This window comes from Apteryx rowi, unplaced genomic scaffold, assembly GCF_003343035.1.
Source record: "Apteryx rowi isolate R43461 unplaced genomic scaffold, aptRow1 scaffold_93, whole genome shotgun sequence".
Lineage (NCBI taxonomy): Eukaryota > Metazoa > Chordata > Aves > Apterygiformes > Apterygidae > Apteryx > Apteryx rowi.
The window spans coordinates 2,218,429-2,244,043 of record NW_020451238.1 but is presented as its reverse complement, the minus strand read 5'-3'; the positions used below and the strand labels follow the sequence as shown (position 1 = coordinate 2,244,043).

Sequence of the window (25,615 nt, the reverse complement as noted above, 5' to 3'; positions counted from 1 at the left end):
AAATCATAAGATGATCTATGTTTGATTTGCAACTCCGCTTCCAACTCTGTCAAAATCCAATATAAATGCAGGAGTGCCCTTCCCCCAGTCATAACAAATGAAAAATATCAGCCTCCTAATGGAGAGAAGGCAGAGTGGGTTTCTTTGCCCCATAACTCCTTTGCTCCAGATGCTGTCCTGTGCTGTCGAAAGCCGCTGTGGTCATAAGCCAACAAGGAGGGTCTTGTCAGAGAAGTGGAGGGAGGACACAGTTCTGAGCAGGCTCCAGGCACGTCTCGAAGCCTCTCACACACATGTGTGTGTGCGCACACATGTTCTTCTGCCAGCTCCAGAGCGGGCTGGGGGGGTGGCGGTGGGGGAAGAGCCTGATTTCCCTTCCACCCTGTTCTTACCACCACCACCAATGCACCAGCCAACTATTAAATAATTAACGTGCCCGGTGGGACAGGAGGAATCAAAAGCTGTTGTGTTCCCAAGTTTTCTCTGGCTCCGGCCAGCACAGCTCACTGTGTATTCTGGCACCTCGGAGCGGGTTTTCCTCCCTCCTTCACCTCCCCCTTATTATCCTGTATGTGTGCTGGACAGGGAAGTGGCGTTCCCAGCCCAGCGGGGGATAGCTGTTATTTCAGACTAGCAACAGGGGAAAAGGAACAGCCTGTTGCCTGATTGATGTTTGTTTTTTGTGGACGGACACCAAACGTTCGTTAGAGACGGAAGGTTTGGGAGGGGGGCCGGCGGGAGGAGCCACTTGCTCTTAAGGAACTATTGTACCCCTGTGCACTAAACTGGCTCTGCACTTTCTTTGACTTCTGTGAATGTCTCAGCTGTACTGTTTTGGCCCTGGCGACTTTAGGAAAATATACATGCCGCACAGACTTTTCAGTGAAAGCTATGTGATGAGGGGTCAGGAAAAAAAGGAAGGGGAGGAGAGAACAATGCAGTAGGCTTTTACTGTAATTAATTTCAAATGTGCTGCTCATCTGTTCTCCTCAGGTTTCAAAGAGAACTGTGGAAGTTTGCAGAGCTTTTTTGACAGCATCTGCTGCTTTGCAGAGGTGGGAATGGAAAGACATCTTTCCTTCCATCTGTGGGTTTGACCAGACTGGCTGCATGGAGTGCTGAATGCAGCACAAATCGAAGCTGAAAGCAATACACACTCCAAAGGTGATGGAGAGGGAGAGGAAGGGCGGGTAGGGAAGAGCTTCTCCTCTCACCATGTGGGTAGATGAAGCCAGAGGGACTTGGGAGGTTGGTAGTGGGTACAGCAGATTACTCTGCAGAGAGTTAACGGGACATATTCATTTAAATAACAAATACATAGGGCCACTGCTATTGGTCCTGAAAAGCTTCTAGGTGATGGTGAAGGTGAACTGCGGGGTTGCAGTGCTTTGAAAGGTTTGGGGCAAACCCTCACTTAATCTCCCACTGATTTGGTGCCTTTGAAAAATCTCCCTTTGCGTAATTGTGTTAGGAACCAATAAGCTAATATTTAACCTGTGGTATTACAGCATCTATAGAAACAGTTCCTTACGATTCCCATTTCTTAAATCTCATCTGCTAAATTGTGCTGCTTTTAGCTATATGAAATATAAAACAGTGGCTTTGCATCTGTCACAGAATTTTGTCCTTGTGTCCTTTGCCGTCAGCTCTCAGTATCGATGAAGTCGTGTGATTGTGCCAGTAAAGAGAGATGAAATGATTGACTTTTTTCTCCTCAATAAGACATCCAGATGTTAATTTGATAGCTCTATAGATCTTAGCCACAAGAATCAGTAAAACAAAAACTTAAACTACTCTAAACTAGTGTTAGTGCTTTTGCAGCTACATTTTCAAATTGCTCTTGCTTAGAAGCTTCCACTGAAACTTGAAGCTGGTGGATAATGACCTCCTGTTTAAACACGTGGCTACTTTATGATGCTTAGCTCTTAGAAAAACCAACCTCAGAATCGGGTGGTGAATGTTTCTGAAGTTTGGCCATAAGGAAAACATTTCTATAGGGTGATTGAAGAGAGTGTTCTCTTTCCTGGTCAGAAATTAATTCGATGCAGCCACAACATGTCGAATACCCCGAAGGTACTTGAAGTGAGTGCTTGTTTGTGATGAAGGCTTTCTCCAGGACGCCAGTGTTGGTATGTGACGAGGAAAGCTTGACCATATGATGATAAACGTTTCTGTGGTTCTTTGAAAGTGACGTAAATACTGCAGTGACGTTTCAGACCATGTAATGATAAATGCTGGTTTTTGCAGCCTTACAAACTAAATAGACTTTGTGGTACTGCTGTAGCACTGGATTCTGAAAAAATGTTCAGTGGTAGCACGTCAGCAAACAGACATGCAAACATCACCAGCTACTGTGGGGGGGGAGGGGAGGGCATGTGCACCTTGAAATGACTTCAGTGCAGGTTGTCAACAGGCTGAACTGATATGGGAAAAAAAAAATAGGTAGAAGCCCAGAATTCTAGAATGTGGCATATTTCTAGAMGGCTGCAGGCACTGGTTACCTTCAAACCTTTTTCTCTATAAATTACCTCTGCAGGAAAGGGAAGTCACTTTTGGAGAAGGTTCAACACCCTCACCCCTGCCCCCAGCTTTGGGGAGAGAAACCCATATGAGAAAGGAGGGAGATCTGAGTCTAGTCCAGGTTTAATTTCCTGGTCCTCCTCCATAGGAAGAAATATCACTTCCTTTTAGCTCTTGAACAAACAACTGCACTGGCCACATTATAGCAAAGCATCCCTTAGATCACATCCAGATAAGCCTGGATTCCAGTATTTGCTCTTAGCCATGGATGTTTTTGTACCTTGTGCATGCCAGCTAATACAGAAAAGGAGCAATACCTGTGGTCTTTGCAGAAAGCACGTCTATTCCTCTGACTCCTCTGCTCTTAGCTGGAATGGGGATTGTATCCTAATTCCTTGCACACAGGGAGTAGCCATAACAGCACTTCGGAGCTCGGCAGGAGTTCTTTAAATTCTCACTCTCAAATCTTGGCCATGCCACTCCAGCTTGTCACCTCTCTCTCCTCCTGTTTTGACAATAAGGAAAGAAGAAAGGCAGATAGCAAGGCTTGAGACTGGAGGTGGAGAGTGAGCTGCTATCTCAGTACTGCAGTTCTTTCCCTACCTTCTAGGAAATTTTGTGTCTCCAAGTGCCACACAGCAAACCCAGCTTTTTTTAACCATGCCCTGGGGGTTGTTTCCTAATTAGACTTCTTTACATGTCARTTATAATGCAGCAGATCATGTTACATTGTTAGCCTCAGTATATTGTGATGTTTCTCTCCTAGGATGAGGGTCATAAAGTTATTGTAGGGGAGGGTTTAGTTAATAAAATCAAAGCCCTGAGGAGGGTTCTGCAGGCCCAGCTTTCTGACGTTGCACAAAACTTGTTTCAAACATTGTATAGTTTCTGTGGGGGTTGGAAAAGACAGATGCTTTGCTTTTTTTATGAAGCCATATCTCAAGATCCAGAGGAGACTATGGGATCAGCCCCACCTTAGGTCTGGCCCTTCAGGCTCTGGGTCTGATGCAGAGTTCATAAAATTCCCTATAAAACAGGCTGAGACACCTTGCCCTTGACACCCCGAGAGGTGGAGAGCGCAGCTGCACGGGGCCACTGGTCCCCTCGGCCCTGCGGCATGGCACTTGGGCGCCGAGGGATCTGCCAAAGCACACAGGAGCGGCAGATGTGCCTACCGTCCGAATTACTCCCTCGGGTGCTTAATAAAACCACGGGAATCAGAATTTTCTTCAGCTTTTATTAGTTACAAACGATTTTTCCCTCCTTTAAAGGACTCCCACCACCTGTTCCAGTCGGCCAGTGAGGTTTGTTTTAAAAGCCCATCTTGCTCTTAAAAAGAAAGAAGGGAGGGCAGGAGGATGGCAGGAACATTATACCACTAAGAGTTTGCATCTGGAGATGCACAAGGGAAGAGCAAGAACAAGGAATCCTACAGGGAGGTATTAAATGAGGCCTTTTTGTTTCTTTCCTTGTAGAACGTAAAATGCCCAAGGCATGAATGCTCTGTTCAGATTACTCTTGAATATTTTAAATGTCAGTTCTGGTAATTTATAAAATGAAGGGGTGGGCAACTCCTTAGACTAGGAAGAAGAGGGAGACTTTCACTGGCATGCTGAGCATCCAGCAGTGGTAATAAGGGAGTTATTCTGTGCCTTGTGCAAGGAGAGGGAGAAGGTGGATCTGTCTTGCGGATGTATCTTGCAGATATAGTGAGATATGGTCTCTGAAGAAAGGGGTTCACTTCTGTGGTGGGGCATCTGAGAGGCTGACTTGGTGCCTTTTTCCTCCTTTTCTGACAGGGAATATAGTTGCTTTCTTCCTGCCACTGTGCCTTGTTTAGACTTAGCAGATGCCTTCATCCTTCAGAAGTGTACAGCGTGTACAGCACCTAGCGTAAAGGAAATCTGGCTTCTGTTTTAATGAAGTAAATGGAAGAAATGTACTCCATGCACAGCAGCTACTCTGGGCTGAGCCTCCAGCAAGCCGGCAGCTCTCAGGAGTGCAAGGTCATTGTGGGAATATCCCTGCTAGACTGCCTGGGAAACAGAGGGGTGGGAGAAAAGTTGGAAAAAAAAAATAAATAACCCGCTGTCAGCAAGGATTATTCCGTAATTTTTCTTGCTTCCTGTATCTATGTATAAAATAATGGGTGTTCTGTCCCTCCTGGCCTAATTTCTATTTGTGGAGTAATCACAAGGTAGAGTCTGACATTCCAGTAACTTCCACTAACCAGGAGTGTAACCTGTAACAAAAACACTCTTGCTTGCATTTTTCATGCGACAGTCATCTCACTGTGAGGTCCACACAGACCACAGACATGGCATGGAGCAGTGCTACTGTTGTCTGTCTTCTGGGGACAAAAACATGCCTCTGTGTAAGATGAAGAGATTTTGTTGCAATTTGGTTAGATAACCAAGAAAACCAAAATGGATATGGCCTGGAAGGTGAGAAGGCAGGAACAGGGCCCAGGAGGCAGACACCATGGGAGCTGTATGGTGTTACGTGCACTCAGCCCAGCCCAGCAAATTYGCTCTCTTTTGCAGTTGTGTCCTGGTCTGGCATGGCTCTGGTGTAAGGGCCCCTGCTCCTCCAGCTTCATATGTGGTTCTTGTTACCTTAGCTCAATCAGACTTACCATTTCCCTTGTTGTTACAGCAGTAAATTAGCAGAAATGCAAAATGCTAGATTCAGGATTAGTATCCTTACTGCAGGTCAAAGGAGGAGGAAGTTAAAAGTGAGACATGTTAGAAAGTGATGCCCCTTCCATTTTATTCTTAACTGTTTTTGCGTATCTGTGTGGGTTCCTCACTGCTGACAGCATTCTAGTGCTAAACAAATACAGCTCCATTTACTGTTAGCATGAGGAGTCAGGAAAATGGTGTGGATTTTATTAGTTTCAGATATTTGGGCTAGAGGTTCTCATGCTGTCAGAGCTGAGTCAGACTCCCTGCCAGTTTGAACGCAACATATGTGATCCATTTTGCACATGMATATGTTAATGTGGGATGAGGTGGTTCCCTGGAACAAACCACTGCAGTTTGGGGTGTTGTCTTCAAAAACAAAATGATAGTGCCCAGCGGCACCAGAACTTGGATTCTCTGCATGGAGAGACGAGGCACATAATTTGTAATCATTGGATTGATTAACCTCTTTGGATCGATTAGGACAAATGCATTCACAAGAAGAARTCCCCTCTCTGCAAGGTTCTAGTATTTAATTTCCAATTAGTTTAATACGAACAAAGGCTCCTCAAACCATTGTTAAAAGATTGAGTTGAGGACCTGCAGCATTGCTACCATTCAGTTTCTGAGCTTTTTAGGTGTGGAAGCTATAAATTGTTTCTAATTGTGCTGAGATTTCCTATCAGTCACAAATACTATTTATGAGCCTTTTTTCATGTAGAGGGCAGCACTCCTCCAGTGTGTGTGATCTAGAGTTGATGGGGAGCAGGTGGCTTCAGGCAGGGATATGAATGCTCCATTCTGACTTCACAAAAAGTGCTTGCAGGGAAATACAGATATATTGAGTGAAGGGTGTTGGCTGGTGTGCTAATGTGAAGTGRAAACTCTCAAGAATTAACATGGACCCCACTTTCCCTTCCTAATGTGCAAGAATCTGCGATTGCGTGAATTTGCCAAACCAGAGTTGCTACCTACCACTGGGCTTTTGTTTGTTTATGTTTTTGCTCTTTGGAAAAATTGTGACATGGAGAGGATCTAAAGGAAGAACTTACGGTGAATTCAGTAGAATTGTTGGTACGCATGGCAAACATGTGAAAACAAGAATATGAATTATGCARCTATTACTGTCTTGGAAAAGTATCTGCAGGCTAAGCCCAGAAACTTGTCTCTTTCTTTCACCCAAAATTAAAATTAAAATGTGCAGCAATTTTGTCTGAAATAATTCCCATGATTATATTTACAAGTCTGTACTTGTTTGCTACCTAAGAATGAGGTTAATAATGTGGCAGTGCCCACCCAATTACAGCTCAGAGTATAACATGGAGAGTGTGAGGGAGTTGTGGCTCTGCTTGGAGAAGTGGAGAGGGTATAATTCTGAGCACTGCAGTGGCTTACAGCAAACCTGGTTCACCAAGAAAGTCAAATACATCAGTTGATAAGTCGATGAATACCCTACTTAATGACCCCCCATGCATTATTGAAGTAAATAGTCTTCATACATGTCAGAATCACAGGTATCTCCTGTGTCCTTGGTGACCTGCAGCTGAAAGTATTGCTTCCATCCAGCAGTCTTGTAGAAATTGGTGCTTGAGGTCAATGATTATTGCAGGGCCCACTTCAGTGTATGTAACTGGACTCTAAGGAGTCAACAGGAAGAAGAGTGGCCAGCAGGCATTTGAGTTCACAAGTCTTGAATTATTGTTTCAGGCTGGCATTGCAGCAACCTGTGCAGCCTTGCACCTTTCAGCCTCGTGAGATTTCTTTCCACAGTCATAAGTCTTAATGCAAGAAGAGATTCAAGAGTACCTTTTCATAGCAGGGCGTGACTCCAGTGCAATGTAGAACATAGGGTTCCACTGTTAGATCTTATCAGGTGTGAGATATTATATTACCCTCAAGCATTTACAGCACCAAAGTATTTCCAAAATTTCTACTGCCCATTGAAGAATTCATGCTTCCATCAAAGGAGAAAGATGGAAGGACCTTTGCAACTGTATTTCACACACTCCGAGATCATGGTGAAGGAGTTTGCTTTCCACAGTACAAGTAGTAAATGAAGTACAGTCTTTTCCTTTTCGCATACCAAGACACTCTTCCTGTTTTGAAGGAAAAGACRATCTTTCCTCACGTTTTCTTGAGCTTGCTGAGAAGCTGTCCTTCAAATATTGTTGTATTCTCAAAGTTAGTCTCCTGAAGGGCCATGTGAGATTGAAAAGATTTTTCTGAAGATTTTGAGCCAACATCTTCAAACAGAGGGAACAGAAACACATAGTCACAGTTCCTCAAGGACTGAGATGCTAGAAACTGAAGAAGAGCTCCTGTGTCACAGAGCCTTTATTATCAGTTGGCTCAACACCTCACGTACAACACAGGTTTTGTTGATCTTTGTAAAGGATGTACTTAAAGAAAAAATGGACCTGTTTCAATCTTAAAATGCAGAAGACCATCTGTAGCTTCCTAATGCTGTTTACAAACCTTTTTTGCCTGTGCTATGCTTGTCAGTAGTTGTATTTATTCATTGCTCACACTGTGAATTAAAATGTTGAGGCAGCTCCTGACATGCTTCTTCCAGCGCATCCTTTTGGAGTGAATATTTGGTTGCCATAGGGACCAAATCCAAAGGGCACACACCATTCAAGTAAATGTTCCCTGATTAACAACTTGCAGCTTGCCCCTTAAATATTTTAATTATCAGTGATGCAACTTGAAACGTTGTTGAACGTATTCAGTCCGTTAATTTCAGTATCTCAGTTTTTCTTGAAGATGCCATTACAGCAGGTCTAGAGCTGGATTTTGACCATGCAAATGGGAATGAGCAAATAGGACCTTACTGCCTCTGAGCTTATAGCAAAATCTGGCCTTCCAGTTTCTCTTCCTCTTGACCTTAGAACCTAGATAAAATTAACGGACAGAGGTGCTACTGTGTAACTGCCAGCGAAATGGAGGCCAGAGCGTTTGAGTGTTGGCACTTTGGTGACAGCTAAACTTGTGTAGTTCGGCTGCTGGTGGCATGAATAGAAAAGCGACGTGCTCCTGCTACGTCTGAGCCTGTCTCTGCCTGGGCATGAGCAGGGAGGGAAGCAGGAGGCTACAGGTACGGGGAGCTGCTGGTAGGCAAGCATTGGCCCCACTTGACAAGCATTGAATCTTGAGCGCTCTTTTCCCAAATTACAAGCATGTTAGCAGTAACCTGACAGCAGGTACTGAGCAGTGAGAGCTGAACTTAACAAATGAGGCAGGATTTTGCTAATTTGTGCATGGCCAGTCACTCCTTTCAGTTCCTGTTCAGCAAAGACTAAGTCACCTTGCAGCAGAATTTTCCATTTTTACAACTCCAGCCATAACATTGGGTATGGAAGTTAGTCAAGTTACTGAGACGGTTTCAAAACACTTCTGTTTGCTGCCCTTTTATATCTTTCAGTTCTTTCCTGAGCTGGAAAAGCAGCTTTGGCACTTCAAGTAATGATTGCACACAAGCACAATAGATCTTTTTCTGCAGTCCTCTGACATCCAGCAAAAACCACTGCAGGCTTATATCCATTAGAAATGATTGCTGTTGTCTTTGTTTTCCTTGAAAACTTAAACAGCAGAGTTTAGCACAGGGTCTCCTAAACACAGTACAATGTGCTGAAACAGTGGTTCTGCCAGACTGAAGGCATGAGGGGAACCGGGAGGTGTGGCTTCTTAGCTTTATCACAGCTTTGTAGTTAAGCTTCCTTCCATAGCGTCTTCAGTCCTCTGTGCCAGAGACACAACTTCGCTTTGCAGTTGTCCTTCCTAAACAACCCTCCCGCTTGTTCCTCTAGGTGAAGGCAACGAACTCCCTGGATTGCACACTCACAGACCAGCTTGATGCCGCTGTTACTTCCATGAAACAGGATCTGCCTCTAGCAGAATCTGTAGTAGGCTTCAGCTAAAACGCACTTAGCTTTTGCTGTTCTTAGTTGAGGTTTGATGTCCTTTCCTGCTTTGCGCTTAGAACTGAGGAAGCCAGGTCTGTCACATCTGGCTTCAAGCAAATCCTGATCCTGTTGCTGTTTTGCATTGAAGCTTGGTGGTTTTGAATGGTGTCAGTTAAGAACCTAACAGAACATGTGAAGATTAACCTTTGAGTGCTGGGAAAAGAGGGTCACATACACAGTTACAAGCAATTCTCTGCTTCAACTAATGCTCAGTCACTGATTCAAGTGGAGAGACCTGACAGTACCCCCTATTTCATATCGTTATCTATGAACTCAGGAAGGTGTGAAAATGAAAGAGGATTCTTTCCTTTTGTATTTTGGTTTATATAGGGCTTTCTTCTTCCCTGAAAGGCCATTTTGAAACCATATGAGTCTATTCAGGGGCTCAGTTTGGACGTGTGTGTTAATGGGTCTGTTGTGTGCCTATGTGTTTCCAGTAGAAATGATTGGAAAGTCAACCTGGAAGACAGAATTTGGTGCATGTGGATGATCTTTGGTCATCTAGAGACCAGAGAGGAGCTCTCTGAGGAGATGTGTGTAGGATATTGAGTTTTGAGCTGATGCATTTCATTTGAATAGTGCATGCCACATTCCAGAAAAAAGATCACAACAAGATTTGGTCTTTCTAACTTAGTTATAGTCTCTGACCTTCAGGCAGGAAGAATGCTTCCTCTGTTCTTTGGGTTCTCTCTGCCTCTGGTGTAATGAGGAATACCTAATCTCCCTCCCTTCCTTTTGTAAACGTGACTTGGGTGTCTGGCGATTCAAAGCCAAGGCGGGAACTGGGCTGAAAGATTCTTAACAATAGTTCTGCCCCTCTGCCTGCTTGTTGCCTTGAATTGCCTGATTTGACATAGTTTCTCCGTGGGTACGTTGATTCTTGTCCAAGGCTCTTTCGACATTCCCAACAGGGAGGTGGCGAGGGGAAACAGCAGTAATGTGGCCCTCCTCGGAGACAGAAGCAGTGCCTGCAGCCTGAAGGTTGCGGTATGAACTCATCTTGATTAGTTTCGTGGCGTGGGTCCATCACCACTTAATTGCCTGCCAATAGCTCCCCTAATGAAGGGTGATAGATGTCACTCAGGGGCCTGCTTGAAGAGATGAGCCAGTGAGATGCAAGGGTGCGTGCAGAAATATGGCTCTCCCCCGGAAAGGACACGGGGGCTAAGTCGCGAGGCAGCAATCGGAGAGCCTGAATGCGAATGGTTCCTCTTTTCATTGCATCAAGATAAGCATCAGTTACCTTCCTAGGCAGAGATGGGAATTTTTGTGACCCTGTGTACGCTTGGCTGGTTAGGGTAATCATCTCCTGTTCCCAGCAGAGATGATCTGGTGTTTAAGAATGTTCTTTCTTGCCTTTTTCTGGTTTTGGTTAGTGAATGTGCTTTCTCAGCCAGCCATTGATTTAACTTCTCTAGGCTAGGAAGTCTGAAAGGTCATTCTCCCTTCTTTGGAACAATCTCACTTTCAGATTTTACTTTTAATGATTCTTTGGGTGTTTGGAGTTCTCTGATGTCATTTAAAAAAAATCAAAACCTTCATAAGATTGTGCAGATGAAACAAAATTGTTGTCTTAGCCCACACAGGGTATTATGCAGCCTGGCAGATCCCTTCCTTGTAGCAATAAGAAAAGGATTTGGCATTTAACCTCTTGAAATTAAACCAGAGTGTGAACTTCAATAGTTCAATCTTATCAGGGCTTTGCTAGAATAACAAATTGTGAAAAAATGTAATCATGTCTCCAATGTGACCTTGGCAGATCTGCTTCTGTGATGTGAAAGATTAGGTAATTCTAAGCAGATGTCTGTTTATTTTGAAAATAATAGTTATAAAATCTTTTTTCCCCGGTTTGTTTGTACTGCCTGTGGAAGATAGGACAGAGTGAATTGTGGCCAGCGTGGAGCTCTGTGTAACGAGCTGCTCTGTTGTGCTGAACAGTAATTGCTCTTGGAGGTTTGAGTTATTGATCTATTGGTGGGTGTTCAATTTCAGCATAAAGACCTGTGTTCATGATTTAATTGGAGTGATTAATAACTCGCAGGCTAGATGGGAATCGATATGGATTTCAAACAGCAAAAGTAGTACATTTTCTCCTGTAATGTAGTAGTTGATAGTTTATTATTTGCACTTGCTTGGCTAATTAAAATCATAAGATTACTTGATACATAGCGGTTTTGTCCGTTTAAAAAACTTAAGTCTCAAGTTGAATATTTGTGCTTGCTTGCTTTCATATGTTTGAGGAGCTTTTTGTCTTCCTAATAGCTTATTTACCTTGTTGCTTGTCTGTCATTGAGATTAGATGCACAATATGCTGCACATAGCAAAAACAGTGCAAAGCAAAACAAAACAAAAATACCTTTACTAAGTAAAGAGAAGAAGCTTTAGTAACATTTTATGGCCTGTTATGTCACTGGTTTTCAGGCAGCCAACATCTGCTTAGGGGCAGCACTGAAGAGATTTAACCCTGCGGTGTTTGATCCACCATTATAGCCCTAGATGAAAAGCCTGTATGAAACTTTCAATCTCATTACAACGCTAGCATCCACAGTAGGTGCTTTAGCTGAAAATCCAGTTTCAGCTTTGCATTGAAATGGTGCCAGAAGCAGCATGGCTATGAAAATGTAGTTGACTGACTTTGGGGGGATTTGCATGGTGAGCCGCCTTCTTCATGCTCTGGCCCCAATCTTTGTGTTTGGCACCCGTTTTCATTCAGCTCCTGCAGCTTTAGAGTGTCGTCATGCATGCTTACAGCTAACATGCCTGGATAAAGCATGGAAAGCCCCCAAATCTCCAGGAATAAAGCATCCCATTAAAGAACCATAAAGCAGCAAATCAGCATCAAGTCCAGAAGTCTTAATGCTGTTGCTCTTGATTTCTTGGGGAGGGGGTGAAATCTTTCTGTGCTGCAGGCTTTCACAGTGATGGGTCTTATCCACACAGCTGGCTAGGGAAACATTTAGCATAGTGTTTTCAACCTTCTTTTGATTTGCAGAGTCCAGTATGTTTTCTAGTGGAAGTGCAGATTCCTAAATGGCAAATGAAAGTCTAACAATAGACCTTTCTTTTAGGTTTACATTCACAGGCATCTTGATTTATACATATACATACAGTACTTGTGCAAGCAACGGCAAGTGAACTGAGTCCATAAGGATCCTCAGCAGGAGCAGTAGGTGCAGCGCTCTTGCGGGGGCCGGAGTACCCAAAAACCCCTCTGCTGAGTCAGCATGGCTGGGTGTCATGGCGGGCAGCTGTGGGATCGCTCTGCTCCGGCGGGTGCCGAACGCCGGGAGCGTGGGTGAACGTCCGCCCTTCGCCCTTGTTGGCATCGGCTTCGCACTAAAAACATGCGACACTTTCCTCGTCGTGGCAGCATGAAAACAACTTGAAGATCTTTTGCTTTTAAACTTGGGTGCTTCAGAAAGGGGATGGGAGGGAGCCACACTTGGAAGTTAATTCTGAGGACCAAGCTGACAGCTTTTTGCCACTGTTGCTTTCTTCTGGTTTGAAGAGCTGAAGGCTTGTTACAGCCCCGGCATACAGCAATCTAGCAGGTTAAATGACTTGGGCAACACAGTTTATTAAAACTGGCAAGTGCTCGCTCCAGTTCTCCGCCTGATAGTCGAGGCTGTCTGCAAGCGTAATTGATAGTGGCAGCTGTTCGGAGGGTGTTTGAGATTGTTGCGAGACTATTTGACTTGACAGACAGCTCGGTACAAATGAGCTGAGTGACAGGGGCTGCATCCAGCCCGGGCTGCGGCAGGAGCTCCCCGCTGCAAGGCAGCAGCCGAGCTCCGTCGCCGCAGCCGAGCTCAGGGAGCCGCTGACGTTAACAGTAAAAGACCTTCCCCCACACATACACTTCTTCRTTCAGCAGTGTGAGTTCAAAGCCAAGCACAAGCATTTGTGCTTACYTTCCTCTGAGAGAAAACACTGTAATTATTTGAGGAAAACCCACCAGAGGCCCGTTACCTTCTGAAGAGCCTGCATCTCAGAAGAACATTTTTTGACACAACCTAACATATGCAGTACACTACTGTCACAGTGAAAATTTGGCCTTTGCTTCATAATAATGCTAAAAATATTTCACATTATACACCATGGAGCCTTCCAGCCAGTGTTTTTGTATGCGAGTCCCAAGTCTGTCCGTCTTATCTTCTGCTGATTTGCATTAAAATAGGTGGAAGAACTTGGTGCCCCGTACGTTGGGTAGCTTCTGTGGTTTAGTTCTGTTTGCCATACTTTTACAGACCAAGTTAATTGTCTAATCTTTTAAATAGTGCTACCTTCCTAAATCCCAATGAAAAAGCCATCCATATAAAAGCAAAAGCCAGCTGAGGATAAAGAATTAGCACTTAAATATTGATTTTCACTTGTAAGCACTCTKCCAGCATCAGCATTATGATTGCCAGTGCAAAATGCTTTATTCTTGCTTGTGCTTATATATGTTGCATATCCACAATACATTATGCAGCACTCTAAAAGCTCAGTTTAAAAAGGTTTGCTGAAATCCATTATGTAAGTTCTTTTTAGTTATTTCTTTGTTTGGCCTTACTGCTGCAAAATCATGTTGTTTTGTATGTGATGGTTCAAAACTCTTCTCTGGAACTCATCAACCAAGTCTGAAATATTCAGCTTCTGGCCACATAYGTCCCAGCAATTCCTGTGGTGATGCTTTTGTAGCATTTCTTGCTGGAATTRTAATACGGAGCAGGGTTCATAATAGCCAGCCTGGCTTATGTCTGTGTTCAAGGATGTATGGGGTGGGTGGATAGGCTGCAGATGGTGGTTGTTGTGTTTCTTGGTAAATTGCCATTGGTCGAGATGTCATTGATGGATGTAGGAGAGGCATTTCTTTCTCACATCACCCTTGCTGTTTGACTACAGCAAGGGAGGCTACAGAAAGACGTCTGAATGACTCCACTTTCTTTTTCCAAGAGACAAAGGAAAGGCGTGCAAGCAAGATTAGATTATTTCCAATCACATTGTACGTGTGTTGACAGTCCGCTTTCAGCAACAACCAGCAGCTTGCAAAGAGCAAGAGACAGGGCTGGAAATGTTATTGCCCTAAGAATTGTTTGTATAACACAGTAACTGCTTATTGGAGTCCTCAAAAAAGCCTTTACATGTTTAATCCCTTGCACTTGAGCTACTCTTAATCGGCTTGAAAGCAAATTCCTGTAACAGAAAGGTTTAATTTGTGTCTAGGACTTTCCGTATTGTATTTAGCCTGCAATGCTGTGTACTTACATGCTGGCAAGCATATCACCCTGTGCAGCCATAGGGATGGGCCGTGTGTGTTTATTCCAATCACAGATTTTAAATCCAGTGACATTTCATACTGGGTCCACGCTGATGGTCTTTGAGGTTCAGATAACTCCTTCTGAAACATGCCTTTTGCAGCAAATTCATTTGTAGTGGACTTTGGGGTTTCCTTTGAACTTCAAGTCCTGTTTGATATTATTGTATGTTTGAGACTATTGTATGCAAATTTCCAAGAGCAGAAGCTAAAGTTCTCTGTGCTTTTTAAAGTTGTTTAAATCTTCGTCTTCACCAGGTTAAACTGGAATGGCATTGTTGCACAAGACACAGGAAGGTGGGTGTTCTGCAGTACTGCAAACGTCAAATTAGTTGATCAAGAAGGCAGGAATTACTAATCTTAGATTGGTTTTATTTTTCTTGTTGGGGCAGTTTTAGTCCTTTCTTCCATCTCTCTCACACTTAGTCATCATTCATCCCAGTGAAATCAAGACATGTTCCACTGTCTGTTCATTTAAGAAAACTGCTCAATGGAAGAMGTCCAAAGTGTTTGGTTAGAAAATAAACAAAGTTGGCATGCTGAAAAGGGGTAGCACTCTGTGTGGTGGAGAATGGCAGATGTGATCCAGCCTTCCCATAGCATGGCTGAAACATGAATCATTGTAAATGTCAGATTTCCTGTGAAGGGAAGAGCTGAACTGACATGCGTTCAGCTTTAATTAAGGTTGAATTATTGGAGCTGACTGTCAAGTCTTAGGCAAATTGGCTCAGGCTGTTGTCATTAAGCATGAAAATTACTCTAGGACTTTGTAAAAATAAACACATTTTTGCCTCTAGAACGTCGTGGTGTAGTCTGGTGAATTCAGTCCTTTTATCAGGGTGGTTGTACTTAGCTCTGCAGGTCCATCTTCTCAGAAGAGACTAGATATGAAGCTGAAGTGCAGAAATTTCTGAAAGAACCTGTATGAAACCTGATCCAGCTTCCACAAAGGGGAATATTCCATTTCTTTCCTTGGGATAATTCCATTTGTGACCAGCAGTCATCCTGCTTGATTGGTGGGAACCTGAGCATAAGAGCGCACCATTCCCTTAGCAGGAACATGCAAATATCCTGTGGAGAAACTGCAGACTTTTGGATCCTGGTCTGAATGTCCTACACCACTCATTAAAATCATGAAAATTAACTTTCTGATGGAGTTCAGTGAAGTAAGAAGGTGCCTCAGAGACTTTTGTATGAATGAAGGGGAAGGTGTTGRACTGGAGATTTTTGGGATAAGTGTCATGGTAACAATCTTGTTACGTACCTAAGAAAGAAGGTAATTATTCCCTTCAAAAATCATTGTTTCTTTGGTTGCACAGTTAAAGTGACCTAAAAATTGTCAGGTTTCCACATGGAAACCTCTGGAGTTGTGGTAGCTAGTGAGGGAGTTTTGGAAACAGGCACTGAAGAGGCAGAAGTAAGCATTGGTAGAAGACTGTAAAGGAAGTAAAGAAACCAGAACATCTATTTACAATGAGCATAGTAGATATTCAGTAATAAAACGTGTAGCATGTGTTCTCCAATGTCAGGGTCTGAGTAAGTTGAGGCATGGCGCTCCACAGAGTTAGCAGAAGTGAAGGGCTGTGAGTGAGTCTGCGCTTATAGGCACCCTTGCTGTTTGAGGCATAGGAATGAGATTTCCATTTGGGCATCTGCTTTCCATTTTGTCGAAATCTATCCATTCTACCAGATCCTGAAGTGGAACACCTGGATCTGAGGAATACTTCCTTTTCAGCAGGTTTGAATTTCGAACAGCAGACAGATCCCAGTATCTGGCGGGTGTCTTCTGCTCCCTCTATTCGTGGGCATTTCCTTTCCCTTCACCCATGGCAGTTCACCCTTGAATCAGCTACATGAAGCAACTTTGCTCTGCTGTACTTATCGCAGCCATCAGAAGCGGAAACGGCAAAGTCACCAAAACAACAGGATTCGCCCACCCTCATTCCTGTGAGGTGTCGAGAGTGCTTGGACTTTCTGCTGTCTTTCACGCTTCTGCACCCTTGTCCATTAATTCACACCATGTCTTCCTTTCTAAATGCTTCTGATTTTACTAAACATGGCTACAGAAGCAGAGGGAATGTTCTTTGTCATGCCTGTAGCTCTTCTGCAGGAAAAGCATCTGGCTCTTTTCATGAAGTCTTGAATTGTTCTTGAAGAATGAAACACAGAAAAACATTATAGTACTGCAACCTGAGAGACACAAGTTGGCAGCAGAAATCAGTCATGTACCCCTAATACTAACGAATACAACCAGGCTGGTTGGTCAGTTCAGTCAGCAAGGGACCGCGAGCTTTTGCTTTGAGAAAATTGCAAATGAGAACTAATGCGGAAACCACAGGGAATCAATAGTTGTACATAAAGCTGGTCAAACAGCTGCTTTTAATGCGAGACTTTATTGATTTGTTTTGGATCTAATTGACTTTTTACTCAACTAACTTTTGTGGTGCCAGTGTGTGTTGAATATACACCATTAGATTACATTGCCTATAATTACACGGTATGAAGTTTAGCTCTGTTGGAGGAGGCCTGTTGGATGGAAAGAGCTAATAAGCTCTCAGGAAACCTATGGTCAGGAATGAAACCCAATTGCTTTTAACGGGTAGCTCCTAAAAAAGAGTGGAATCTACAGCTCTGAATATACTTCTAAAAACCAGACTGTGCGGACCCCTSACCTGACTAAAGTCAATGGCAATTTTTCTACTGATAGTAATGAAATCTGTGGTAAATTTATGAACGTAGGTGGCCTTATAAAAGCGGACTGGTGGACAAGAGAGATGAGAATTTGATTTTAAATGTAAAATCTTTGTCAGCCTAAATAAAATTGGAACCAAGTCTAGCTGCATCTTCAAAACCAGGGTACTCGTGGTAAATGAACTCATACTTGAAAAAGGGATTCAGTGAAACCAGAGTTAGCCTTGTACTCGATGTAGTGAATAATTTAGGACTTCCAGATGTTGTGTTAAACTTGTAACCCTTCTAAGGTGCTTGAAAGTGCAGGGCCAGTTGTGCCTGCTTCCAGCCAAAGTGCTGGTGCCTGGAAATCTGTTTGTTTCTGTTATTTGTGGGCTTGGGCCACAAACCTTTTGACTTCTTCAGCTGATGAATATAGCCCTTCTATTTCCATTCCTTCTCCTTCTGCATTCTGAATATACTTATACGTGCGTATATGTGTCCTTACGAAGGAAACCGTGCAATGGTCATAGTACACACAGAGCCTGGAGCAGTATATGAAAATGACTTTTATCTTAAAGCAGGAGATGCCATCACCAGTTGTGTATTTTTCTGAACAGAAAGTGAGCTGGTATGTTTGCCTCATCACTGTCTTCCTCTGGTTTAATGGCAACTGAAGCCGTTGAAACCCTGGCAGCAATGAATCTGGCCTCGCAGTAGCTGCGTGAGCAACGCCTGGTCAGTCTCTGCATCGCCAGAATTAGCTCACACTGTGCTATTTCCACACCTCCTACTTCAGGAAGTGTCTTAGTCCTTTGATGAGGCAGGAAAATTTCCGAGGTGGAATTTGTTCACGAGGGTGTTGTGAGCATGCTGATGTGTGTAGGTAGCATCTCCCGCATGTCTGTAAAAGCCAACTTAAAACGAACAAACCCCCAGCACATCCTGGTGGATGATAAAAGGCTGTATAGAAAATGTCATGGAGAACCTCGGTGTGCACAGTGGAGCGTGTGCACATGAAACAAGTGAACACTAATTCTCACAACCCATGAACAGCTTTTCTTGTGATTAATTTTGGATATATGTGCACTCAGGGATACACAGATAATGTTGAAAGGGAGTTATACTGTGAATTGAATCATGCTGATGTAGGTCCTTTCACTTGTCTTTGGCCTTTTGGATACTGCTYGATTTGAAATCTCTCTCCTTTCCTCCCTTTTCCCCTTTCCTTTCCAGCCATTTAACCCTTTCTACTGCTTTGTTTAGCTTAATTTGGAGAAAAGAAACACTTGGCATTGTAGAAGGAGTAATTCCATATGGAATTCTCACCTCAGGTATATTTTGATACAGTCACATCATCCGTTATAGTTCTGACGCACCTTACGTCAGGTACGTGGGGTACTTGGGATGAGCAGGACTCACTTCTGTGCTCATTGCACTTAGAACTGGATTTTTCCAGTCTTCTCTTGTTCCATTCTTACACACAAGAGTGTGATCAGGGAAAGGCAGTGTCACATTGTCACAGCAGAGCTGTCCCCTCCTTTGCAACAAGAAGAGCCCAGGTAGCATCCTTCCTAGAAGCCAGGTGGGGTTGTTATTATTAGCGATTAGTTGGCGGGTCATGGTGTGTTTTAGCTTGCAGCAGAGCATAAACATAATGTACGTTACTGTGAAAGACTGCTGAGAAAATGAAATGTCTTAGTGACCTGGCTTATGTTCACAAATTTATTATAGAGCCTTAAAACTTAAACCGAGCAGGAAATACTGCCACAGTAACTTGAGACATGTTCACACTCCTACTGTATGTAACCTTGGGACTCTGTAGAAGTCGTGGAGCTATATGTTCTTTGTAGTATGCATTCATTTGGTGACAACTCAGTCTTTTACATGCATGCTAACAAAGTACCATGGATTGACCAGTCAAGGACAGCAGAAGGACAGACACACAAACACACATCCATCTTGCAGCAGGAGTGCTCCCACGATGCTCCCACGGGCTGAAACATGACTTATTTTTTTCAGGCATATGTTCTGCCATGCCGGGAGACAAACCCAGACCTTTCAGCATGCACTTTGTGTTTTTTGTTGTCCCCCTGTAAGGTCCCACCTTGAATGACAAGCCAGAAGCGAAAGCAGCCAATGTCCCAAAGGTGTCTGGGCTAGAGCGGAGCCGAGAACTGAGCACCGACGTGCCCTTCGCCCTGCCTATCCCCAGCCCCCAGCCAGTAGCTGCCGTTGTGACTTCTACTTCCTCAGCGCCCACGTCAAGCGCCAGAGCAAGCCCGCTGTTGAAGAAGGAGCCAGTGATTTCAGCACCAGCACCACCAAGGCTCACGCCTCAGCCACAGCCTCGGCCACAGTCACAACCTCAACCTCGGCCGCAGTCTCAGCCTCAGTTAATACCTGAGCTTCGGACCCAGCCTCAGAGTCACATCCCTCCACCTCTCAACTACCAAGTGCATCACCAGGTGGCCCACAACGGACTCAATAATATCAGGTAGGCCACAGGGACACCTGTGTCATGTTTTTTATGCTACTGCCAGGATGAATCTTGTTTCAAAAGGCATAGAAATAGCTGGGAAGCAAGCCAAGAGCACTCTCACTTTCTGGGTGAGATGCTCCATATTTTGGATATCGCACTTTTTGGGCCAGCTCCACAAGCTGGGTTTCCCAGCAGTGGTGGATGGTTGCATTTGAAACATAGTGATAGATGCTCCCTTTCTGGGAGTTAGGCATGTATAACTGTGGGATAATGTTCTTTTAGGTCCAGTTTCTAGTGTTGTGCACTGTCCTGTCAGAACCAGCCAGTTCTGGCCTTAGAAATTCAAGGTAGTTTGAGTTTGAACAACTTCACTGTATTCATATTCATGTAGTCTTCCACTGAAAATCCACAGATGATTTGTTCACRGTTATCACAATTTCTTTGGTTCACTAGCATCAGAAGAGGGGTAACTATGTTAGAAAATGCTATGTCCATTAGAATGGGACTCCCGTGTAGACTGAAAATCTGCTTCAATCTGACATGTTTATTAAATGTGTAGGTCTAGTAGGAGGCTTAGCTTTGCCCTTTAAACTGTCTCTGTCCAGTAAGTAAGATGGATGAAAATGATATGGAGAAAGAGTTTCTAGAAAGAAGAGTTTATCCAGTCAACTGGAACCTATATAGTCTTTTTGCTGATAGAGAAAACATGTCTTGTCTCCCAAACCAGAACTAGATTAGTTGAACAAAATTAGAAAACTGTATTAAACATCTTATTTGGCTGCTCAAGGGTCAAAATACGCATACACAGAACTACCAGTAAGTGTATATTTCATAGTATCAAGCATAGTTAAGTTCTGTCTCTGTTGTACCCTGTAAGCACCACCACAGTATAAATGACTAAAAATATTTCAAACTATTCAAGATATCTCAGAGGTTTAGATTGCAACAAATACTGGTATTGTGGGAATTACAATAAATAATAATAAATGCAGTGATAACATCCTTCACCCCACAAACCTTAGATCATTTGCAGTAGAGTAATAATAATAATCCTATATTTTAAAAATTTTTTATTATGAAAATATTATATTAAAATGGTGTGTGTTTGCATGCTTTCATGAATATAACTACACAGCGTGCATAGCAGAGGTAACTTGGTCCCAAAGTCACACTCATACTACGCAGTTCGGTGCACCCAGAGTAACAGAAAAAGGAATGACAGTAATTGCATCTTGCGATCTCAAGGGTGCACATGGCCACTGCAAGGTCATCAGAGGCTAAATAAAGGTGCAAAATCCAGCTGCCTCTGCAGCCTTCATCAGTAGCTCGCAGACAGCTCTGAGAATTGCAGCCCACTCAGGCATCAAAGGAAACATCGCTCTGGAGAACCCAAGCCCTGTCCTGCCTCTTCCTGCTGGGGAAGTTCATTAAGATCTGTTGCTCTCTTCACCCCCAACCAAAAAAAAAAAAAAAAAAGTGTAAGCTTGGAGAAATCGATATTATGTAGTTACGTAGTTTCTGGTAGTGTAGTTCTTGCATTGTGTCAACTTGTATTGTAACAGACTCTTTTTTTTCTCTCTTTCTCTCTCTCTCTCTCTTCCCTCCTTCCCCACCATGTCTTTCTCTTTGCAGCCGGAGCAGCAGTGCTAGCAGTGCAACAAGCATCAGCCTCCCGAAGCACCTTCCCCTCTCTCCCCAGATTCCTCCGCACCATTCCTCCGGCCCAGCCCTGCCCCTCTCCATCTCTAATCTTGCTACCTCGCACTTCTCTCTCAGATCGCAGACCCAACACCAGCACCATCCGGCCATGTTCGCCACCCCACCCACGCTGCCACCTCCACCAGCGTTACCTACCAACAGCCTCGTGATACCAGGTCACCCTGCGGGTAGGTCCCCCTCTTTCTTCCAAGGCTGGTGTCCAATGCATGCACTGGAGGGTGTTGAGAGATGGGCTGGCTGACAGGCAGGTAAAACAAAGTGATGCAGACTTCTCCTGGGGCAGTGTGTGCTAGAATTGTAAGAGTATTAGTGAAAGAGGTAGGAGACCTGGACATACTTCACCAGACAAGAGATTCAGGTGTAGAGACAGCACTGTAGTTTCCTACAGGAAGTCTTCAAAATGGTCTAAAGCAAAAACTCTCCTTTTTGGGGTGTGAGTTGTCCAGTGTGGCGTTCCACAGTCCTCAGACTTGTTTAGATTAACACAGGACTGATGTCCCATTTGCCATTCTCCCCTTCTTTCTTCCCCCTCTAATGAAAGCTGCTGCTATTAGAACTGACCTGAAGCTGCTTCTGATGGGCTCAGAGAGTCGCTCTAATTGAAGGATAAGTAAGAAGCCCCACACACCTATCTGCTGGGCTGATCCTTCAACAAGCAGCACATCCTGCTGGCAGAGCAGGATCCTCTGTGCCTGCAGGAGCACATGCTCTCTGAATGTCCACGGCTGCTTGGCCTTTCTATAGGAGGCAGGGACAGCTCAGCTGACAAGCTCTGCTGTTCAGCTCTTATTATCTTTGCATCCTTTTAGAAAGTTTCCTTTGTTCACCCTGGTCCCCATTCTATTGTCACTTCTGCCCTAAATGCTGTGTTTATGGCTTATCCATTAGCCTACAGCTGTTCCTGGAAGAGACCCTGGCAGCTGGAGACTTCCCTGCAACTTTCTCTTGCTGGGGCCTCCTTTTGATCTGGCATTTGACTCTACAACTAACTCAGCAGGGATTAAACAGGACAAGCATTCTGCAAAAAATGTACCCTTCTGTTTCCTCCGAAGCSAGTTAAAGGAGAGGACAGATTTGCTGCTGAAAATTCTGATGACCTTGTGTCCCCTTTTTCTCTTCTGGGAGCTAAATAATGTCCCATTATTTAGAACTGCTCCTTTAAAGGAAAGAGAAATGTGAATTGGTCCAAAGTGAGCTCTCAGAATGATGACAGACAAAAAATGCTGTGGGCTCCTAGCCAGAAGCAGGACCACATAKGCCAAAGCTGCTGGCTTTCACAGGCCCTGGCACTATCTAGAATTTCAACCACATGGCTGGGAAGATGTTGGCAGCACTGTGGGGGACCTATTCATTGCTTCCCCTGTTTAAGGCAAAGAACTACTGTGGTGGAAACGTTGAAAGCAGCGCAAAAGGAAATAGCAATGTGCTCACTAAAAGCATGATATTGCAGTCACTGAAAGCAAGTATGTTTTTACCATTAACTTCAGGAGGTGCAAGATCAAGTGACCTATTCACATTCAGCAGCTTGCCAGGAAACGGTAAAAGTCTTGCTCCTACTAAAAGGATTTCTCCTGCCGTTGAAGCAGGAGAGGCCTGTAGTGGAGCAAAAGGTCTGGGCATCTAATCCTGCAGACAGTGAAACGCCTCTTGTCTGCATTATATGAAATGCCTGCAACCTGACACATCATAAAATCAATACAGAGCACGCTGCATAGCCAGGAGCTTCTGTTGTCATTCACATAAGTTTCTTAAAAGCAAACAATATTGCTGAGGAGCCCTGGAGAGCTAGGATCCAACTGCTGCTAGCAGCATAATCCTGGCTGTGCTGTTTGAGTGCACGTGTGCTCTCRATAAAAGCACCAGCTTAGAAGAGCCACTCAGAGAGGGTCTGGCCTTTTGAGGTCTCCTTTTATTCATCTTCTCTTTCTCCTCCTTCTTTGGAAGGAAATGTGTTCTTCCTCTAAATTCCCTTTGGCACGCTTGTCCATGTTCCCAAGAGCAGAAGCAGAGCTCTAAGCTACTGTATTCGCTGATGCTAGTAACTGAGGTCTCTGAATAACAAGAATTTACTTTTAGTGGCATCTCTTCCTTTGGAAACCTAAAGCTTGCAACCCTCCTATTGCCTGCTGCACTCTACTCAGGGGCACCAAGGCTGGCTCGTGTGTATGACACACAGGCAATACACCAATCTTTGTGTCTTCTGCTCTGAATGTGAGGGTACCTAGCAACATCAGCAAAGATAATTTTTTTTTTCTTCCATGCTTACCACATGTGTGCACACAGAGCAGTGGTTTTTGGGAGTTCAAGTACAGGTACTTGAGTATATGGCCTGACCCACTGGATAAGGCATCACTGGGCACAAGAACTGGGATCTGATGCTAACGTTGCCCAAAGCTTCTCATGCAGCTGGGTCAGCAATCCTATCTTTGCTATGAAGCAACCRCTCCCCCGGGTGCTGCACTGCTCCTCCAAACATCTACAGGCCTTTTCCTTTCCCTTACAAAGGCCAAATTTGTGATACAGGGTTAAGGGCTGGAGCCAGCTGCAGATCTGTCAGCCTGCCTTCAAGTCTCTTAAAGAAATGGGATATCAGAGCACTTATAACTGCCAGTTTGCTTTATCTCTCCTCCAAAAAAAAGGAGGGGGGGATTATCTTGATACTAACGGAAGGATTCAGTTTCCTTAAGTCATGCCAGATCTAAATGCATAAACACATGCACAAGCACACACATATATGAAACTGTACTCATATTCTCAACAGATATTAGGTTTTGGTGCTAAGTGCTTTCAGTCTATTTTTTGTTTGTTTGCTTGCTCCAAGAAAAATTCATTATAGACCCTTTTGGTTCAGTGCCTTAGGCTTTAATGCACAAGTATATGTACTTTTTGCTCACCATTTCTGTCCCTGTGTTAGTACTAATTATTATATGGATTGTGGCAGTCTACAATACCTGCTCTTAGCAGCATATTGTAACTCAAAAGCAAATGACTTAGACAAATTTGCTTTCAAAAGTGACTTTCAATGTGATGAAGACTTCTAAGTGCTAGTAGAGACCTTGAAATTTCAGATCAGGGCACTTATTTTTAAATATCTTAACCATTTCACTTCTACAAAGGAGTCATTTCGACATTTCTAATGTTACTCTAAAAATTTTAGTGCAAGAAATGCTTGTGCAATATGAAATAAAACTCTAAAGTGCAGGCATTCTTTTGCCCTTTTATATTCATTGTTGCAGTTTAAAAGGGATGTTACACTGAACAAGGTGGAACTTTGAGATCTGTGTAAGTTCAGTAGCAAATAGGTCAGTCAGGTATGGATGTATGTCTTCAACATCTGGTGACCCAGGTTGCTCTCAGTTTAGAAAGCATCTAACCTTTTGGATGTTGATTCCTATTGGGAGTTCTTAGGCAAAATCACAGAAGGATTTAGTGGATATTGGCAGGCATTTCTGGGGAAGCGGACATTTGTTCCTATTCTCCTCAGCCAGATCATTTCTAAAATGCATGTATGTGTCTTGCACCATCCTAAACAATATTTAAATTTGACCTAATTTGGTTCTACCAGAGGAAGATGCTGAGAAGAGACCCTGTGTCATGTGCTAGAGCATTTGTTTCTGTATGGTTGCAACCTTCATGAGATCCTGAACAAGTTCAGTGTTTCTCCTCTTCCCACTGCTACCTCCTTCTTATTTTCTCATAGGAGGAAATGGCCCCTGGAGAGGGACAAAAAATGACRACTACAGCCTGTTAGAAAGTGAGGAAAAGATTGCTTAGTATTTAAACTCAAAATCTCAGAAAATGCTATTTGTAAAAAAGTCTTCAGAACTTGTAGGACAGATATTCCTGGTCACTGTGTGTATATGTCCCAGTGATTTTTGGAAAGGGGGAGAATGTGTATGTGGCATGGGAATGCACTGAAAAATGCTGGCCATCTGAGCAGGTAGAGCTGCCAGCCACCCAAATCCGTTGTTATCTCATTGCATTGTAGAACTTGTCAAAATTTTGTCTCTTAAGTATATAAAAGTTGAAGCGTAACGTACGTGCTAGGTTCACAGTACATTTTCAGCACACATACGCTTCTGAATTTCAAAACCTCCACGGAAACAGGTCAGTATTGCTTATTTTGGAGTGAGCCACTAGCCCTCTAGAGCGCTCCCGGCATTTTCAGCCTTGTGCTAGCGTGGGAAAAGTCCGGCTGCCCGGCCCGCGAGGCCAGAACGAGGCAGAGTCACGGCGGCGCCGCCCGCCCTTCCGGCGAGGGCGGCCGGCCGGGGCGGAGGCGACG

The 25,615-nt window shown here is 43.9% G+C and overlaps 1 protein-coding gene across 20 annotated transcripts in view; it reads left to right on the top strand.

The window, feature by feature from the left end:
- FBRSL1 (fibrosin like 1) overlaps nt 1–25,615 on the top strand; it is a 404,406-nt gene that overhangs the window by 355,940 nt on the left and 22,851 nt on the right. For all 20 annotated transcript variants that reach the window (XM_026091846.1, XM_026091849.1, XM_026091843.1 and 17 more), the window contains 2 exons: nt 19,230–19,626; nt 21,244–21,497. In XM_026091846.1, coding sequence (XP_025947631.1) covers nt 19,230–19,626; nt 21,244–21,497 — 651 coding nt within the window. The remainder of the gene's footprint in view (nt 1–19,229; nt 19,627–21,243; nt 21,498–25,615) is intronic.